This window comes from Tachysurus fulvidraco, chromosome 2 (genome assembly GCF_022655615.1).
Source record: "Tachysurus fulvidraco isolate hzauxx_2018 chromosome 2, HZAU_PFXX_2.0, whole genome shotgun sequence".
NCBI lineage: Eukaryota > Metazoa > Chordata > Actinopteri > Siluriformes > Bagridae > Tachysurus > Tachysurus fulvidraco.
Window position 1 is genome coordinate 37,295,036 of NC_062519.1, and position 20,085 is coordinate 37,315,120.

Here is a 20,085-nt window from a genome sequence, read left to right on the forward strand (position 1 = left end):
AAGTCCCGCCCTTTGTGTGTGTAAGTATGTGTTTGTGTGTGTGTAAGTGTGTGTTAGTGTGTGTGTGTGTGTGTGTGTGTGTGTGTGTGTGTGTGTTAGTGTGTGTGTGTGTGTGTGTGTGTGTGTGTGTGTGTGTGTGTGTGTGTGTGTGTGTGTGTGTGTGTGTGTGTGTGTGTGTGTGAGACACAAAACGCAAACATTGTAGGAATCCTAACGGCTGCACACCAATAAGTTGCACTCTACACAAGAAGAAAATCCACAAACTTTCCCTGTTTTTACGCATCACAGTTTTGTTATTTCTCCAAACATTTGCTGAAAATCTAACGGACACCAAGACGGACACCAGCTTATTTCCTACTGTCTGATGTACAAATATACACTGATGAGTCATAAGATTAAAAGCACTGACAGTTGACATGAATAACACGGATTATCTCATTAAAGTGGAATCTGTCAAGGATTTTAGTTTAGTTTAGCATCTAGTAAAAATGGTCCAAAGAAGGACAACCTGTGACAGGATCACATGTGCTCCAAGAAGTGAAGCGAAATCTAGCCGATCTGGTCGATCCCTGGTCCGACTACAGACCGGTTAGTTGAGCCTAGCCTATGCTGAGCTCTGTATAACTGTACATCATGGACACATGAGCATCAGATCTGGACTATATAGCAGTCCAAGAAGGTGGCCTTGTCTGATGAATCATGTGGACAGACGGGTTTGTATCTTACCTGGGGAAGACATGGTACCAGGATGCACTATGGGAAGCCCGCGGATGTTGTTTGATGCTCTGGACAGTGTTTTGTGATGTTATTTGGACGTGTACCACCTACATAAACATTGATGCAGGCCAATTAAATATGGACGCTAATTAAGAACATTAACAACTTCCCGAGAGACTTCTTTTGAACTATCCACTAAACTGAATCAGTTCTTGCAAGCTGTGATTGATTTGATTCAACACTAATATTGTGTAAAGGTAAAATATACTGTATTTATAAACAGAAGTAAACTATATATGTTTTTAATACCACACAATAGAGTGCACAACTAAAAAGGAGTATATATCCCTATATATATATATATATATATATATATATATATATATATATATATATATATATATATATATATATATATATATATATGTAGGGATAATTCTTAAATAATATGATTCATTTTCATCTGCCATTCCTAATCCTTACACAGAATAAATTAACAGTTTGAGCAATGTTGTGTCATTCATTCATTCATTCATTCATTCATTCATTCATTCATTCATTCATTCTCAGTAACTATCTATTGGAATATTTTGGGATGTAGGAAGAAACCAGTGAACCCAGAGAGAACTTATGCAAAAAAGGGAAGAACATATACAGAAACTAAAAAACCAGACAGTGACCCAAACCGTGGCCCTGGAGCTGTCAATCCCACTATGCTGCCATTAATTTATCACTTCTATGATGTCCTAAAAACTCAAATACCTCAATGAACATATTATAACATGACAAGAAAGAATTTTTAGGATTTTAAGTTGTTTTAGACTGATAAGGAAGACCTGAATTCTTACACACATTATTGTTATTCCTGCGTATTTTGTATGACTATTTGATGCAATGCCGGATGGCTTCATATCACTTTGGATATTATTAAACATCATCATAGCTTTTAAAAGCCATCAGTTCCTCATTTTCTGTTCTTTTTTTCTATGTAAAATCAATAACTTGCACCACAAAATCTCAGAACCCACAGAGCTCTCCTTCTCTCCCAGTCTCTGATTCAGTTATCTGCACACAGTCATGCAAACAAACAGCAGGATGGGCCAATCTCAGCCCTGGGCACTCATTAAAACAGCAGTTATGTTCGAAAAATCTTCTGCTGTACTTCTGGCAGACTGAGAGGTGCCTGAACACAGCACACTGACCCTGAGTGTTTAGTGAGGACTTCCATTGTGACTGACCTGAGCTCCAGAGAGCAGTGAGCAGTCAAGATGACTCAAATGATACGAGACAAAAATCATAAAACATAACAAATGGGTTCAGCATGTAAGTGCATTGTGCTGTTATGCTTTTAAAAAGGAAAGGAAAGATGTTTACTCATTCAGACAACAGGGTTGTTTCGACCTTGTGCATTTATATTCCTTGGGTAAAAAAAAAAAATACAATGTGACAAAAATAATACAGTGTGATGCTCATACCTTCTTTTCCCATTTTCATCTCTCACACTCATTACCTCTATTATATAGTACAATGCAATTTCCACCTCATTTCGTGTTTGAATGCTAATAGCCGCTGTACATATTGCAGGATTTTTTTTTCTTCCCTTCATCTGATTTTCCCACCCGAGATAAGTCAGCTCAATTGAAAATATGGAATACTGCCAGGCTCAATTTGCACCGTAATTCCCTGTGCAGCACAGAAAAGAGCATAACAGGTAGAAATGACATCCAGTGCAGAGTCTAGTCCATGTCACAACATTAGTGCTGCTTGCTGCATAGTTTTAATTCCTGCAACAGCGACACTGAATTGATATTTTCTTTTGTAAATTGTGCACAACCTTCCTATTTATTACGTCACTCATCCACTTACATGACACACAACAAAAACAACTCATTCACACAACATTTTGGAGATCGACAAAGGATTTAATACAGTACTGAGTTTAAAGCTATTTCTGAATGACAACTTTAATAATGCAGCCTTGTTTCTAGTTCTTATCACAGGAGTTACATTTCTATTTGGAGTTTATGATGTACTGTATTAATCTCATTTACTAAACTGTGGTTAAAATGAGTCCTGCTTTATTTGATGCACTGTAGATCAGAGAGCAGAGAAAAGCTTAAGAGAAAAAGATTATCACGGGTTTTTCTTGCATTACAGTTCTATCGATTCAATTTGATTTGAATTGCAAAAATGCAGTAAAAAACACGCTTTTAGCAAAATTAATCATGGCAAAGTAAAAAAGAAGAAGAAGCAATAATTAAAAATTGCAACCTGACAAAACAATTGGTGTGTGTAATATATAAAACATTATCTTACTAGTGCTGAGCTTGTACGGTGGCTTGCAAAAGTATTCATCTCCTTGAACCTTTCCACACCGAAAAGGGCTATAACCTGGAATTGAAATGGATTTAACTGAAATAAAAAATCTCTCTCTATCACTCTCTCTCTCTCTCTCTCTATTAACATATATGTTTATTTATTTTCTCACTATATTTTCAATGTTACAATCATATCCTTAGAGAAAGCAGAAGGATTATATGTTTGTCGCATATGATAGCAGGTTTATTATTAACTTTAGATTATGTGGCATATCTCCTGTACAATTATCTGTTACTGTAGAAACGATTACACAGCATTTTAATTTACAATTGGCACTAAGGTTCGAGTTTAAATGAGAAGTGTGTCCCTCACCACCTAACCTTCGTATCATCCGATCCTAACACTTTTATACAATCAGTTAGAGTTTAAAGAATGTGGAAAATGAGAGCTCTTCAAACTCAGCCTGTGTGTATTGGCGTGTAATTGGTGTGTGTGTGTGTGTGTGTGTGTGTGTGTGAGGGTGTTTGTGTTGCTCCTTTATGCTTCCTTTTAGCTGCGTTTGATCTGCTGTTTTGTCTCTGTGGCTTGTTCAGAGCCTGGCATGCCTCACAGCTGGAGCAGCACAGCAGAGATGTGAGTGCTCTTCCTTTTTCACTCCCACCTCCTCCTCATTGCTCTTCTCCACTTTTCCCTCTAGAGCTTAGGGGCTTCCGGACTGCTGTGCCACTCTGAACCTCCCTGCCGAGGTCACCATGGCCTGGGTCAAACAGGAAAAATAACTTCACCACACACACACAGACACACACACGCACACACACAGCTTACTGTCAGATGGACCAATTTCTTTCTATCTTTCTGCTTCTGTGGATCTGTGCCATTTCTTCCTGCTGTGCGAAAGTGCTGCGCCTGACAACATAGGCCAAGCCCCAAGGTCAACCCTCCAGCTCCCAGGTGAAGATTCAGAACAGTGAGCTCCTCCAGGGCCAGTGTGTTCCTGGCAAAAACAAAGTATGCGCACAAAAGCGTAGTGTTCTGCATGTGAATGGAGCAAATATGTTGCCAATATCATGCAATAAACACGGAACCTTTTCACATTGTATAGAGTTTCAACAAGATATTGAAATGGATTTAACTAGGATTGTACATCATAAATATACATAAAATAACCCATAACATTGAAGGGAGGCTATAAATTTTGCCTAAACATTGAAGATCCTGTAGAGCAAATCCATTATTTAAAATGGAAAGGATATGGCATAGCATGCCTCCAAAATGATGCAGACCACCAAAGGTCAGTGACCTGAGGGATTAGTCCTAGAGAGGGATTAGTCCCATTAGAGAACATACCAAGAGGTCAAAGGTAACTCTGAAGGACATGGAAAGAGCCAATGGAAGTCATACAGGAGATCCTCTTCATAGAATAACAATAGACCAAAAGAGTTTTGAAATTTACGACATTTGGAGTTGAAAGGCATAGTGGGAACTCAGCAAACATGTTGAAAATAGTTCTTTGGTAAGATGAAATCAAAACCTTTACAAAATTCGGACTATCCACACTGGACACTCTGGACTATACATACACACTGCATTTAATGCCATAATCCATCTGTTACCACTAGATACCATCCGTTGCACATCCATGTCACTTCTGTACCTGTACAATCTGTTTTGCACCTTATAGTATTTTATATATAATATATTTACATATATTTACACATATACATATATAAGTACATACTGCATATAATGTGTAGTGCTACTGTAAGGATGCCCAATAGTACACTGTGTGTACTGACACGTATGATGTTCACGTATGATGTTCATTTGCTGATTCCATTATCTGTTTGTTAATTGTACATATGATACGCACATTGTACCGACCATATGTATGAGCATACTGCACATTTCACCTGTGCATTTCATTGTTTGTTAATTGTACATATTGTACTCACATATTGCACTAACTATATGTACTGCATTAGCAAATTGCACATTTTCACATGTCAACTCCTTATCTATATCTTTATCTGTATATCTGTACAACTGTTCTGCAATTTCTGGAGTTTGCTCCTAAGAATTTTACTCACCAAGGCACATGTGCTGTGGTGATACGACAATAAAAGTGACTTGACTTGAAATCCAGGGAAATACATTCTTAGAGTGGAGCATTATGGAGGTGGTTAACCATCAGAATTAACCTCGACCTTCTGGCTGCTTCTCTATCTAATGCCCTCAAAGTTCATTAAAATAGAATTTTGTAGCCAAACACTAATCAATATTTTCCATAATTATTTTCCTGATTTGTTTGATAGCTCATTGGTATTAATAACAGAGTTTGTTTAGATATTTTCTAGGTTGTAGGTTAGATATGGCCTTCCATGACCAACTGTAGTTACACTGAACTCCATTGTGTTACTCTGTTGTTTTTTCTGAACGACTCAATCTCTGCTTGGCTGAAATAAACACTGACCTTCAGTAAGGTGGAGAGATGAACAGCTGTGATTATATACTCGATACGAGCCTTGCGGACGTGATTTCATTCTCATTTCTAAATCATTTATCTGATTGATTGATGACAGCATGTTGCATCAGAACTAATTTAGGAGTTTTCACAGCAACGGTATTCAAGCACAGCTTTCACATGAATTTATTTGCAAATAATTATGCAAACTTTAATGCTTGATCCGATGATAATTTTAATGATCCTTTAGTAGCTAATGTAGTCAGGGGGAGAATACTTATACAACTGTATAATACAAAGGACAGCCATACAGAAGATACAGCAACCCTGGCCTTGCTCAGATAGCGAATACAGACACACACAAAAGCACAGATGTAAGTAGGCACTCCCAGCAACAAGTGACCCACTGACCTTGCTTTTTCTATCTGTGTCCTCGTTTGTCTCCAGGCATGAAGTGCTGCGCGCCTGACGCACCAGTAATCCAATGCAAAAGAGATCATCTGGCCAGTATGATTGAGCTAAATGCTTTGCAACCAGCTATCTGTTTCCATGAATGGCGTAAGCACAGAGTGTGTGCCTTTTTAAACGATTTTCCTACGTTCCCCTCCAGCCATATAATTGAATTGTACATATAGCACCTGTTAGTTAATACACAAAATAACCTGCAAGCAACGTATATAATAAAGGTTTAGTCTATGTGAATAGCAGAGTGGGTTAAACAGATAAATGATTTAAAAATGAGAATGAAATCACGTCCGCAAGGCTCGTATCGAGTATATAATCACAGCTGCTCAACTCTCTACCTTACTGAAGGTCAGTGTTTATTTCAGCCAAGCAGAGATTGGGTCGTTCAGAAAAAACAACAATAATGCAACGTTTGTAAGCATCTGCAACCTTTTTACTCTGGATGGAATGAGGAGATAACCTTCTGCTTCGAGATCCACATCTCCCACATGTCTTATCTTTTCCAAAGGAAAATGGAGAGACCATGGAGGAAATGGCAGAGCTCTCCATCTCTCTCACGATTCTGACAGACATCTGGGAATGAATGTTATTAATGAGCCAACATTTAATACTGAAACATATTGGAGTTTATTCCCTTCTGAAGAGATGTGTCTAAAATATGTATATGGCTTTTTAAATTATTGAGTATAATCATATTCAGTACTAACCATCTTATCAGTATCATGTATATGAATTTATCAAGAACGTCATTCATTCATTCATTCATTCATTCATTCATTCATTCATTCATTCAAACATTTACACCTGTATTCATGCTAGAATCTACACTCCAGCCTGTTTTTTTGGACAGTCGGAAAACCAGAACAAACCCATACAAACAGACACAGAAAGTCAGAGCCATGTCTCTCTCTAAAGAGTTTTAATACATTTCCATTCCATTTACATAAATAGCGGGATAGATACAACCTTATTGTTTACTTTACGTATATATATATATATATATATATATATATATATATATATATATATATATATATATATATATATATATATAGAGAGAGAGAGAGAGAGAGAGAGAGAGAGCAGATAAATGAATACAGGATAGGACAACACAACGTGTTAACTGAATAGAGTGAAGTTGTAAGAATATGTGTAATAGAGAATAGAGTGAAGTTGTAAGAGCTTGTGTAAGCACAAATAAGATTTTCTTGCTCTTCATAGAGTGGACACAATTTTGAGGTTAGTTAAAAACAGCTGTGCAAAACAACAACAACAACAAAACACTTTACTAGCATTTTGTGAAATCTAGCTAGCTAATACATAGAATAACAAGTGATAGCTTGCTAGCTTGTTACTAGCAGCTATAACAACAGTAGCCTCATGACTTTCATGATCATCACTGAGGTCAGGAATCAGGGATGCTGAAGCTGTGGGACACTTCTTTTGTTGTTGTTAAGTAGGTTTTATTGCCATTCGTCTAGGCCATTCACTGTTATTTCTCTTGTTGTCTTGTGTGTTAGAAAATGAATAAGACCTGATATAATGTTTCAGATTACAGCATTTGAAGTTATGATGCTCCTTCATGTACAAAAAGTTATAATTTGAACATGAACCATAAAAATATAAATGAAGGAACGATATAAAGGGATTTATGGTCAGGGAAACTGGAGTAAGTTCGAGTTTGTTTATATCATCAGCGCCCTCTAGTGGTAATAAACTTTAACTCTCAATCCTCTCATCTAACAGCCATCTTTTACTGTGCACTGCTGGGGGACTTGATCCAGTGCAAAAAATATTTAAATCTAAAGTTTACCCCAGTACAGCATGGACCAGGTTGACAAAGTAAATGAGCACCAGATTTACTAAACTTTCTTTAAAAACTAAATATTTACAGAATATAGCAGATTCTCTAATTTACAGCAAGTGCTTTACTGACTCATGTCTTAAACAAATTTTTAATAACAAAACTGTTTTTATTTTCAAAACTATCTTAATATTGGATTTGAAAGAGTTTAAAGATTATTTTCAAATGTAATTTTAAAGACTTTGCTTTAATAATATTATCATTTGTAAATAAGTGTGACTTGTCAGAAGCTCCTGAAATTATTGCAATTTCAGAAAATATTTTTTTACTTTTAAAATGTTTTACGTCTCAAAATGTTTTACATGTTAAGGAAACTGTCTATAAAAGTTTCTTTGAATGAAAATTAAACATAAATGTGTCAAAAGGTGTCAGAACACACAGCACATCACAGCTTGTATGTGCAGCCTGCAAAGTGGGGGGAAAAAGTGAAAGTGTGTGTTTTATGTACATATAAAGCTCATAAAAAGCATTTTGGGATTAAACTGTAGTACACATGTATGCTTTTTGATGCAGGAACCCAAAAGCTATATCCAAATCAGCTGAAGCCCCTAACACAGGCTTTCTCTAAAATTTTCCTAGATTGTAGCCTCTAGCAAAAAGTCAAGTGAGAAATCATTTTGACCTAATTTGGTTTGAGACTCAAACTTCTACCCCACCAGAATCGACTGTTATGATCTGCTGAAGATGATAATGACAAAAAGTAATCAAGAATAAATAGACAACTTAAAGGATTTTAATTCCAAGTAAAATAAGAGCAATAACAACTAAGTTAAAGCCAAACCTATATTTATAAATATACATTTTACAATAAAAGATTTCAAAAGAAATATTCAGAAAATATAGAATTAACACTTAATAACTTAAAACATTGCACACATGCTACATTTTCATTCATTAGGTGAAACTAAATATTTATTCTCAAGAGAACTAATATTGTCTCTCTAAATCATCTCAGCTCTTAGTCTCCAGATATATTTTTGGTTGTTACAATTCTGTTTTACCTGCACTATAAAATACAAGATTACACACATTTAAAATGTTTTATCGCATTGTTTGAACTGCATGAAATGCATCAGGGTTGTAAGTAAAGGATTTAATCAGTTGAATGATGATGCTGATGATGATGCTGTTGCTGATAATGATGATGAGGGACATAAGACAGTAAACTAGCTAGATTATTCTGTCATCGGAGGCACATACCGTGCCATTTTTGTCATTAATTAATATATTAATAATTAAGTATTAATGTAGTGTATTGCAGATTGGGGCTCTGCTCTGTAGATATCATGATATCACTGTTTCTGCATTATTCACAAGTTCACTGCACTGTACAGTGTTTATAGTGGCGTTTATGGATAAATAAAAGTGGTGTGCTTCTGTGTTGTAACCAGTAGGGGGCAGCACAAGCGCATTTGAGTTCATATTTCTAACGCCCTTTTAAAGTTCTGGTTAATTTAGAAACAGGTCGTCTGCTCGAGATTGGAGCTTAAATGGAAATACTGGTTATACAGAAAATAAAGCATTTCTGAATATAAAACCTAAAGGAGACAATACAGACAGTTGGTCACTACACTACAGTTGTGTAATCACATTAATTGATTCATATCTATCTATAGAGAGAGAGAGAGAGAGAGAGAGAGAGAGAGAGAGAGAGAGAGAGAGAGAGAGAGAGAGAGAGAGAGAGAGAGATAGTATACAGACTGAACTGAGATCTGGTGTAACTCAGGGAGAAATTTACAGAATACAAAGTATTAAAAATGTGTGAGTAAAAATTGGAGGCTGAAGTATCAACACACTAAGTGTAACTTTAAGCTTCCTTACAGAGGAAGTATGGAGGTTTCTCAATAAGCTGCATTAATGTTTTGTAATAATTTCAGTAGAGAAACAAAAGGCTGGTGAGTGAAAGACTATAATTTATATGACAACATAAACTACTTCCTGTTTTGTTCATAAGACTAAACTTCTGTTTGATGTGTCATTAATGTGATATAATAGGATTTAAATCAGTGCTCATTCACAGCAGGGTAAATGGTTAATACTTTAAATCAGGTAAGTTGAAGTTATAATCAATGATTTGAACATAGGTTGACTGAGGCTGGCTGTTTCGAAACTGAAAATTCATAAATATATACAATATAATTTAAAAATATTCTATATTTTTACATTTCTGCAAACCTACTTTAAGACAATGCCATACACATAAATCGAATACTAAAGTATTGACTCACAAGATTGAAAATAATAATTTTAAATAATTCAGATCTAAATGATTTTATTTATTTTCAAATGATTATTATACTCAAATTCTTTAGTTTGTTTGCTTTTGTTGAACCACAATTCAAAAGTGATTCATTTATTTAAAAGATTCTTGTTAAAAAGATTCAAATCCAAGAAGGTGATAAGTTGACTATCTGAACCCTATTGCTTTGATTTCTTTTCTAAATTTGCTTTCCTTATTATTCCCACTCTCTTAGAAGTCTAATCCTGATACTCATCCTGAGAGTAAATAAAGACACACATGAATGTTTAGCTCAATTCATGTGGACAATAACGTTCCCTATACTCAAGGTCTGGTTTAAAAAAACAAGAAAGAAAAAGAGAACACCATGAGGGCCTCGTGGGTGTGTTGGGTTCTTCACGTTACCAGCTACAGAAGACAAACCTCATAGTGGCACACTCTGCGTTGTCTGTCATATCGGTACTGTGAACGAGGTAAAAGCACTCCAGACTGGTACCACTCTCTCATTCCATTCTCTTCAGCTGAAAAACAACATAGCTGCATCTTGCAATGGAAAGACTGATAAGAGTTTACCATCCCTGTAGATCAGATCTGCATGCAAACAAGAACCTTCATTTCCATTTATAGTATTCAGTTTTATAGAGCCATATTTCTTCTTTACAGTATTATGTTTACAATACGCAATAAAACACATTCATAAAACACTTTTTTTTCTTTTCTTTAAAAGCTCTATGTGGAGTTATATTATAAATGAAGAGAAAGATACATTTGCTTATGTCATTTATTAAACACATATTGCTTGGTATAAATAATACCAAAAGAAAAAGAATCTTAATACAGTTTTGCAACATGTCAGGTAAAAGGTGCTAATTCTACATTTCACGAGGCAAGATGGGGTTTAATTAATGAGAGCAGGCTCTGAAACAGCAGAATGATTAAAAATGTGTAATGAAGATGCTCCACAGGAAGAACTTTTCTGTTAGTCAGGACTACTGGTAAGATCTAAATGCCTTTCCCAGAAATGACACATCAGATGCAGATCCAAACACAACACCGTAACTCTGCTGTGCAAACAATGATACAGAGAATAAACAGCCCTTGCAGACAGGAAATTAGCTGTTAAGAGCCGATGTAGCTCAGGTACATTTGCCATGCGCATGTTATCTATTACCTAGCGCACGTGTGCAGGCTTTCGTGCTTTATGGACACACTACAGACCATTGCTACATGGGAGCGTGTGGGTGATCACCTTGAGTCTGTCAGTGACTCAGGAACGGACACAGCAGACAGGTCGAGAAAGACTAACAGGAAAGAGAAAAAAGATGAAATACGAAGAAGATGAAATTAAATGACACAGTGTGAGGTTAAATAACATGCAGATTTTTTTTCTTTTCTGTTTTCTTTTTTTTGTTGGTGAACGGTGTGCGTTTTATAAGAAAGAAAATACAACACACAAACCAAAATGAAATAAAATAAAATAAAAGAACGTTTCACAACGGAACAGTACAAAATATACCTTCCAGTGTATAAAAATACAAAGCTCCTTAGAAAACAGATCTGCTGAGTTGTCATATGATCAGTGCCTTTAGTCCGCACACAAAACAGTCTATTAACACTGTTTTATAATGCAGGGGTGTCAAACATACTGTACGTATAAAATTCATGTGGAAGTCATGTTTTTCATTCAAATTGTATTGTAAAAGAACTAGGCTCTGTTTTCCGAGCAGTAAACTTTAATAAATTGTTACAATGATATGTAATGTATCATTAGCAAGATTCCTCTTGAGTATCTCTCCTCTGTTGATGTATACTGTAATAATCCCAGTTCAGTACACACAAGAGCATCAGTTAAAGATCTCAGTGATTTTGACTGTTGAATGATGGTCCGGTTTGAGCATTTTACATGTAAATGATGAAACAATAAGATCCTGTAAGTGTCAGTACTTTCGATCTTGTGCTGAGAAGAAAAGCATCTCAGATCATGTTGAGTTTTTAGGTGGATGAGCTACAACAGGAGAAGATCACACTGGTTTCTACTTCAGCTGAAAACTGGAATCTGAGGCTACGGACTCACCAGAACTGGACTGTTTAAGGAAAAATAAATAGTTGTCCAGTTTGCAAGAGAGCTAAAAGAGGACGCTTGACACCCCTGTCAATGTCCTGAAATGATCTGTGCTTCTTTAAATATAGCTGTGTGTGATTTCTGAGCATGCGATGTGCCACACTCAGAAAACTTTGTGTCTACGATGCTCTTTGAATTCCCTCTGGCCTCTAAAACTCAAAGTTACACCAGTATGTGAGCACAAACAATCTTGTGTTTAGTTTTTTCATTATATTCAGCAGTGGAATGTGGAAAAGAAGATGAATTATCACAAACCACAAACTAAGAGGAAGATGCATTGCGATAATAAAGCATATCTGCTAGACGTTTGAATCTTATGATGAGGTGTGTAAACATTCGCTATCAGTAAGTGGAATGTGAGGATGGTACAAATGATAACACCCCGGTGTTTGGTTTGGCAGGATCATAAAAAGCAGATTCAGGTCAGTTATGTGTCAGTAAACTTGCAACACACACATACACACACACAGTAATTACTTCAGATTAAAATATATTGTACAATTCATGCAGAAATATTGCTCCTAATCCTACACATGTACAATCCCAGGCAGCTCACTCATTAAAGTGCTTTACATTCAGTTTTCCATTTTTTCCCTTTTGCCCTTCCTTTTTCTACCATTCTGAGAACTTCTGTAACGTGAGAACAGCAAAGAAATTGGTCCAAGACCAACTGTTCAATTCCCAGTTTTCAGGCAAAGGAAATTTATGAGCAGCAGCTATCTCAAGGTTTATACAGCATGTCAATGAACAAAAATGTTCACGTTCTATTCAAAAATATTGTTCTTCTCAGCTAACCATCAGTTTTGAGAGTGCTGGAAGCGTTATTTTTTCAATAATAGATGTTAAATAATAAAAGATTTAACCCAGTGGTCTACGTGAGGAACCCACGGCCCAGATGCTGTTCGAGCCACTGCTGCAGGAGCTGCAGGTTGAGAGGTCCGGTTTCAGCATGCATCTGCAGCAGGATTTCATAGAGCACCACAAGCAGGGGCAACCCCACGCTTAGCAGTTCATACAAAATTGTGTAGTCATGTGCGTTTTCCCTGAGGTGCCGGCCCAGAGTCTGAGCTTTCTCGCCCAGCCAGTTACGAACACGGCGGGGTGTTGCACACACAGCCCGGCTCACATGCAGCGGCCAGAGCAGACTTCTCCTCAGCACAGAGGACAGAGTACCTGCAGACGGCGTGGAGCTGATGTCACTCTCGGCTGAACTCGGAGATGCACTTCTCCGGGTGGTGCTTTCAGATGGCTGAGGAAAGGGGAAATGTAATATAAAATGCTGTCAGTATCATTAGAACATGTATAAGAGCAAAGCATTATGACAAACAATACGGTGAAAGGTTACCATCTGTGGCTCTAATATCCTGCTGGGCTTTATAGCACATTTACGCTGAGAGAAATGGAGCTTGCAGTACAGCTTTCCTGTGCCGGAAAAAGAATCACTTTATAGAGAGCATAGGGAAAGAGCAGTGTAGATGATGGGGAAAAAAATAAAAGCCAAAAGCAACATGCTAGCTATGTGTCAGCGTACCCTGTTCCGAGTCGAAAGCTTGTGCACCCTGACATAAAGGAGCGCTACAGGTGTCACAGCGGAAACACTCTCTGTGGAAGAACAGTCCCTCGGCACTCAGGCGCTCTACCACATACACCCGCTTCTTGCACGCATAGCACACATCACCCGAGCTCTGGGGGAATTCCCTCCGTAAGGAACCCTGGGAAAGAGAAGAAAAAAAAAAACAGACAAGTCAGATCTTAATCAGTCTAGCAAGGTATTTGGATGGGTGTCCAGAATGTAGGCTGCTGCTGTGGGAACGATCATGTTGAACAAATTATGTGATCTCAGACTATCTTGACAAAAAGACAAAACGGATTACTGAAATAATGACATATATACTGTACTGATGTGTTTAAATAATCAGTTCAAGGCTGGAATTCTACAGCGCGTCATGTGCTGATATCACACTATCTAATCTCTTGCAATCTCAGGGCAGGCCTGAGTAAATACTGAACCTTCAGTATTTATTTGGCCAATGTTTGCAATCCTGGTGAACCAATTTGATACAGAGTAAATCATATAGTACTGTATATGTGTATGAACTTGTGTATATGTGCCTGAACCTGAAGGTTTTTAGTAAATTATGAACCCTATCATACTGCCCCTAGAAATGCCAGCAGTGTCAGAATGATGTCTGAATTCTCCTCACATCACCATTCAAGTTCATAATTGGTTGAAAATAGAGAGTTTTATTTAATCCTGTTGAAACAGTTGATATGTTTGAACCCCGCGCAAAGATCATATGTTCTAGTTTTCAAATTATAAACACACAAGCAGTCTACTTTAAGTTATTAAAGATGTTAGATGTAGACTTAAAATGATTCCATCTGGACCATTCTGACAAGTTTTTTTAGGAAAAAGGAGAATAATCCACCTAATATTTGTATCTGTATTTTTCTAATCATTTAAAAATCCTTCTACCAATATAACCATCTCCCTCCTCTGCACATGTCAAAACCATCTCAATCTATCCTCTCTGACCTTGTGCCCAAAACAACCAACCTGAGCTGTCCCTCTGATGTGCTCGTCCCTAATCCTGTCCATCCTCGTCACTCCTAAAGAGAACCTCATCATCCTCATCTCTGCTACCTCCATCTCTGTCTCGTGTCTTTTCCTCACTGCTACAGTATCTAACCCATACAGCAGAGCTGCTTTCACTGTACTGTCTTGCACAGCTTTTTTTTTTTTAACACAACTATAATAGACATATACAGTAATATTCTTTGGCATGGCGAGTGTTGATATTCACTTTCACTGTTCAGTAAGTGCTTTTATCCCTGCCAGGCTGTTGGTCTAGTGAGGCTATTTTCAGCCCAAATGAACTGATGGTAGCAGTATTTCTGTGCTACATTAAAGTGTTCCTGTGCTTAAATGGTCCCAGAGACACAAATAAGGGCTTGTGAGTGTCTGTGTGAATGATTTTATTATTTTCTGTATTGTAACGATAGTGTTGGATGTTAAGCAGGTGTAGACAGTGCTACTGGACAGAACTCACTTGGTTACTGACAAAATATTAAAGAGGAAGATGCACCAGCAAATACTTTATATGGCAAGTCCATGCAGTGTGAGCAGTTTTTAAATGAAGGTTTTTATTATTAAGTGAAAACAAAATCCAAACCTACATGGCCCTGTGTGAAAAAGTGTTTTCCCCCTAAACCTAATAACTGGCTAGGCCATCCTTAGCAGCAAGAACTGCAATCAAGCATTTGTGATAACTTACAATGAGTCTGTTACAGCATTGTGGAGGAATTTTGGTGAACTCATCTTTGCAGAATTGCAGCCACATCAGAGGGTTTTTGAGCATGAACCGCCTTTTTAAGGTCATGCCACAGCATCTCAATAGGATTCAGGTCAGGACTTTGACTAGGCCACTCCAAAGTCTTCACTTTGTTTTTCTTCAGCCATTCAGAGGTGGACTTGCTGGTGTGTTTTGGATCATTGTCCTGCTGAAGGACCCAGGTTCGCTTCAGCTTGAGGTCATGAACAGATGACCGCACTTTGTCCTTCAGGATTTTTTTTGGTAGAAAGCAGAATTCATGGTTTCATTTATCACAGCAAGTCTTCCAGGTCCTGAAGCAACAAAACATCCCCAGACCATCACACAACCACCACCATATTTTACTGTTGGTATGATGTTCTTTTTCTGAAATGCAATGTTACATTTACCCCAGATGTAATGGGACACACACCTTCCAAAATGTTCAACTTTTGTCTCATCAGACACAGAGTATTTTCCCAAAAGTCTTAGGGATCATCAAGATGTTTCCTGGCAAATCTGAGACGAGCCTTTATGTTCTTTTTGCTCAGCAGCGGTTTTAGTCTAGGAACTCTGCCATGCAGGCCATTTCCCCCCAGTCTCGTTCTTATGGAGGAGTCATGAACTCTGACCTTAACTGAGGCAAGTGAAGCCTGCAGTTCTTTGGATGTGGTGTCTTTTATGACATCTTGGATGAGTCGTCGCTGTGCTCTTGGGGTAATTTAGGTCGGCCGGTCACTCCTGGGAAGATTCACAACTGTTCCGTGTTTTCGCCATTTGTGGATAATGGCTCTCACTGCGGTTCCCTGGAGCCCCAAAGCTTGATATGTCTTGATAACCTTTTCCAGACTGATAGATGTCAATTACTTTCTTTCTCATTTGTTCCTGAATTTCTTTGGATCTCGGCATGATGTGTAGTTTTTGAGGATCTTTTGGTCTACTTCACTTTGTAAGTCAGGTCTTATTTAGATGATTTCTTGATTCTTGACAGGAGTGGCAGTAATCAGGCCTGGGTGTAGCTAGAGAAATTGAACTCAGGTGTGATAAACCACAGTTAGGTAACACTTTTTCACACAGGGCCATGTGGGTTTGATTTTGTTTTCCCTTAATAAAAAAACCTTCATTTAAAAACTGCATGTTGTGTTTTCTTGTGTTACCTCTGATTAATACTTAAATTTATTTGATGACCTGAAACCATAAAGTGTGAAAAAATGTGCAAAAAATAAAAAAAAGGAACCACTGTATATATTAGAGAGTTTTTTCCATCGTTCTAGCAATATACAATTATCCAATTAAATGATAATTAAACAATGAAATGACAGTATACTACAAATTCATATATTTTTACTGTCCTTTTTTACACTAACTATGAAGCTAGGAGCTCGGAGCTCTACACACCATGTGTCTTACCGGTGAGGTTATACAGGTGTCTGTGGGCCTGTGATCATTCTCATAGAGAGTAAGCAGCCTCTCGGCCCGAGCTTCTACCACCAGAGACACTTTCCCTACAGTGCGCTAACAGGCAGATGGCAGGAAAAGACAGGAGGAGGAAAATAGAAAGCAGAAAGAAAGAAAGATATTTCAAGAAGGTAGAAGAAATATGAAAAGGGAAAAAAAAACGGCAGGCAAGATGCCTCACTTGTTCTGTGTTTGCACCCTGCAATGTTTGACAGTCTCTTATTTATGTTGTACAGGCCTCAGAAAAGACAGACTGCATGTTCCTCAATAAACAAACCGTGTTACTGAGCATTCTTGTGGCATTTAGAATATTTGAAGCATTTTACAGAAGAGTGCCTCGTTTTTGTATGTCAGATGAATCTCCCAGAAGAAGGCTGAAAGATAAAACAGGTTTCTTTCGGAAATGAAAAGTGTTTCAGGTCGGACATCTGGTAGGGGAGGAGAGGACTGTGAGAAATGTGTTCTCTGTTCTCAGTGCGGTCAGCCAAATGTTTCAGAGTTTGCTGTGTGCTACTCTGGTTTGGTCTCATTACCCAGACTACAAGGGCGGAGCAGACTGCACCGCAATAGAGCACCACCAGAGCCAGGAGTCATCTCCATAACACAAAAACATGCTGTCACTCCAAACCAAGGTCAAATCAAGCACAGCCACTGACTAACATGCACTTGAGTGTATGGATAAACTGCCGTCAGATACATACAGGCAAAAGTTTGTGGACACCTGATCACCACACCTATATGAGCTTATTGAACATATCTTTCCAGATGAAGCTTTCTCTTGCACTTAGAATAACCTCCACTATTCCTGGGAAGGCTTTACGCTAGATTTTGGAGCTTATCCATGAAGAACCACCATCATATCTTCATGGTCCATGCTTGAACAGGTTTGCACCTCTTATTTGCAGTGATGTGAAAAACAGCATTCAAAGACATTCAACACAGTTGTTTGCTTCACACTTAGTGGCAACAGTCTGGATATGAACCACATAGTGTGACGGTCAGATATCCACTTGGTACCTGCTTAGACTGAGGCACTTGTTTTATTTTCTCCCGTCCTTCAAAATAAGTCCTGACTCTGGTGATGCTACACTAAAAGCGGTAGATGCCGTAAATCCAGTAAATCTTTGTAAAAACAAAGTGTACAGTTTCTTCTTCATGCCTTCTTCCAAAATCATTTAGTTCAATGTGTTTGAACTTTTACCTTTTATCCATTGTCTTAAAAAACATTGAATATTTCTGTAAGATATAACCTGTAAAAACTCACCACATGTGAGTTATTCTGTTTTTCTCCTTGAGTATCTCTTTTAGAAAGCAGTAAGTGCTGAGGTTTTCTGGGTTCAGGAGACGACAAATAAAAACGAAGGCCAAAAGGGAAATAATAACAGTTCATGAAAACAGGTTAATAAAAGATTTTACTCAGATGTTACAGCAGATATAAAGGACACACAGGATGAAATGCTGAAGGCGGCGAGAGAGAAACTACCTGGATGAGAATGAACAGGGGGGGAAGTAGCAGAACAATGTGGTGGAGGTGAAAGTGAGCTGGAAAGAGGAAGGTTGACTGCAGTCTGTTAAAAGTAGATAAAAGCAGAGACGTAAGCAGAGGAAGCAGAGATGGGACATGTGATGGGTCAAAGATTATCTACCGATCGAGCGGGTGACTTTTTTTTTTTTTTGCTAGTGCATTAATTGCTAGTGCATTATTGTGTGTTTATAGTAAAGGCCAAACACTGTTCAGTATTATTAAAAAAATCCTGATTATTGCAGGAAAATACAGACCTACTTCAAGTCATGGCAAGACACAGTCAGTAAAATAAACACATACACAGATTTACTAACAGAGCACACATAAAATACCTTCTTAAAAGTCTTAATATTTTTATTTCCTTTCCACTGAGGCATCTCTGTTTCTTTTTCACAGGCACTCCTATTACTACTTAACTGAAAGCACAAATTAAAAGAAATTTTAACAATTACAACAATTTGTGACCGTTAAATCAGCCAAAAGTTGCATGCATTTTCGTTCGGATAAAATTTGCATGCACAATGCAGCTCCATTTCAAACAAAAAGTTTCCCTGACCGTAGCACATGCACAAAAAATAATACATATGTGATACAGAGATTTGCAGTCCATATCCATTTAACCATCTCCTCTCCAGCACTTTAAGAACAAAAAATAAGGGCTACATATATTAGGTGAGATTACATCACAGCGCTGTTGAATTCTCAGCAGTGTTTGGTCAGATGGTGTTGGTTGATTTCTGTAACTGCAGTTCGAACACTACAGTAAGCTAGAATTCAAGTCCCAGGGTTGCAGTACTACGCATATCGTTATCGTTAATACATGATCGTTGTCCTTTAACGAATAAAAATATATCAAATGGTTATATTTATTTAGACACTGTTTGTAAAAGGAATCTCAGGTGCTTTGTATCAGTCAGACATAAAACTGTTTTCCAACACATTTGTTCATTTCTCATTGAGTCGAGATGCTATTTACTATCTAACTATTTAAAGCTGCTATTTCCAGAAATGTACCTAAAAACTGTTTTTTTGTTATCTTTCATATCATCCATCTCTAATTAAAAAGCTTTTACAGTAGTATAGTCACAAGTAAAAGGTTTATTCCCGTGTTACGAATATCGGAGCCAGAAATTCTGTCCTTTTAAGTACGTCTTAAAAATTGGACTGGAATTTTAATGCGTGTTAGACAGATGAATCATGGATTTTAAATGTTACATTCACTATGTTATTATTTCTAAACACTGATTTGTTTCCTATAAAAATAATGACATTAATGACCAGCAAAATATATTTGCACTGGCATGAAAATGTAGCCCTATTTGTAAAAAGTCCATATAACCCCTGGACCTGATAAATATCAGATCAAATACTTATTTAAAGGAGTCCAAAGAAGTTGTGGTGTAGTTAGAGTATACCTACCATACAGTATCTGACCCTTTCACTGAATCTCTCGGAATGTCTTTTTTACCTCGGACTGTTGGGATGCGTGTGTTTAGAAAGAAAACAGAGAGAAATGAAAAGAAACACTAAGACGGAAAGTGACAAAAAAAACGGTCAACAGCAATAGTATCAGTTATCAGTATAGGCTTGAAATTCCCATTGAA

The 20,085-nt window shown here is 37.4% G+C and overlaps 1 protein-coding gene across 9 annotated transcripts in view; it reads right to left on the reverse strand.

The window, feature by feature from the left end:
- Positions 1–10,119: 10,119 nt before the first annotated feature.
- The window catches only part of mical2a (microtubule associated monooxygenase, calponin and LIM domain containing 2a), a 55,982-nt gene continuing 46,016 nt past the window's right edge, over positions 10,120–20,085 (reverse strand). For 2 of the 9 annotated variants that reach the window (XM_047809904.1, XM_047809903.1), the window contains 5 exons: positions 18,814–18,897; positions 16,909–17,013; positions 13,719–13,899; positions 13,533–13,609; positions 10,829–13,436 (listed from right to left, as the gene is read on the reverse strand). In XM_047809904.1, the coding sequence (XP_047665860.1) occupies positions 13,059–13,436; positions 13,533–13,609; positions 13,719–13,899; positions 16,909–17,013; positions 18,814–18,897 (825 nt within the window). In that variant the 3' untranslated portion in view covers positions 10,829–13,058. Of the gene's footprint in view, positions 10,587–10,828; positions 13,437–13,532; positions 13,610–13,718; positions 13,900–16,908; positions 17,014–17,952; positions 18,525–18,813; positions 18,898–20,085 lie in introns of those variants that run through there. The other 7 variants (XM_047809906.1, XM_047809910.1, XM_047809909.1 and 4 more) reach the window with 6 other exon arrangements.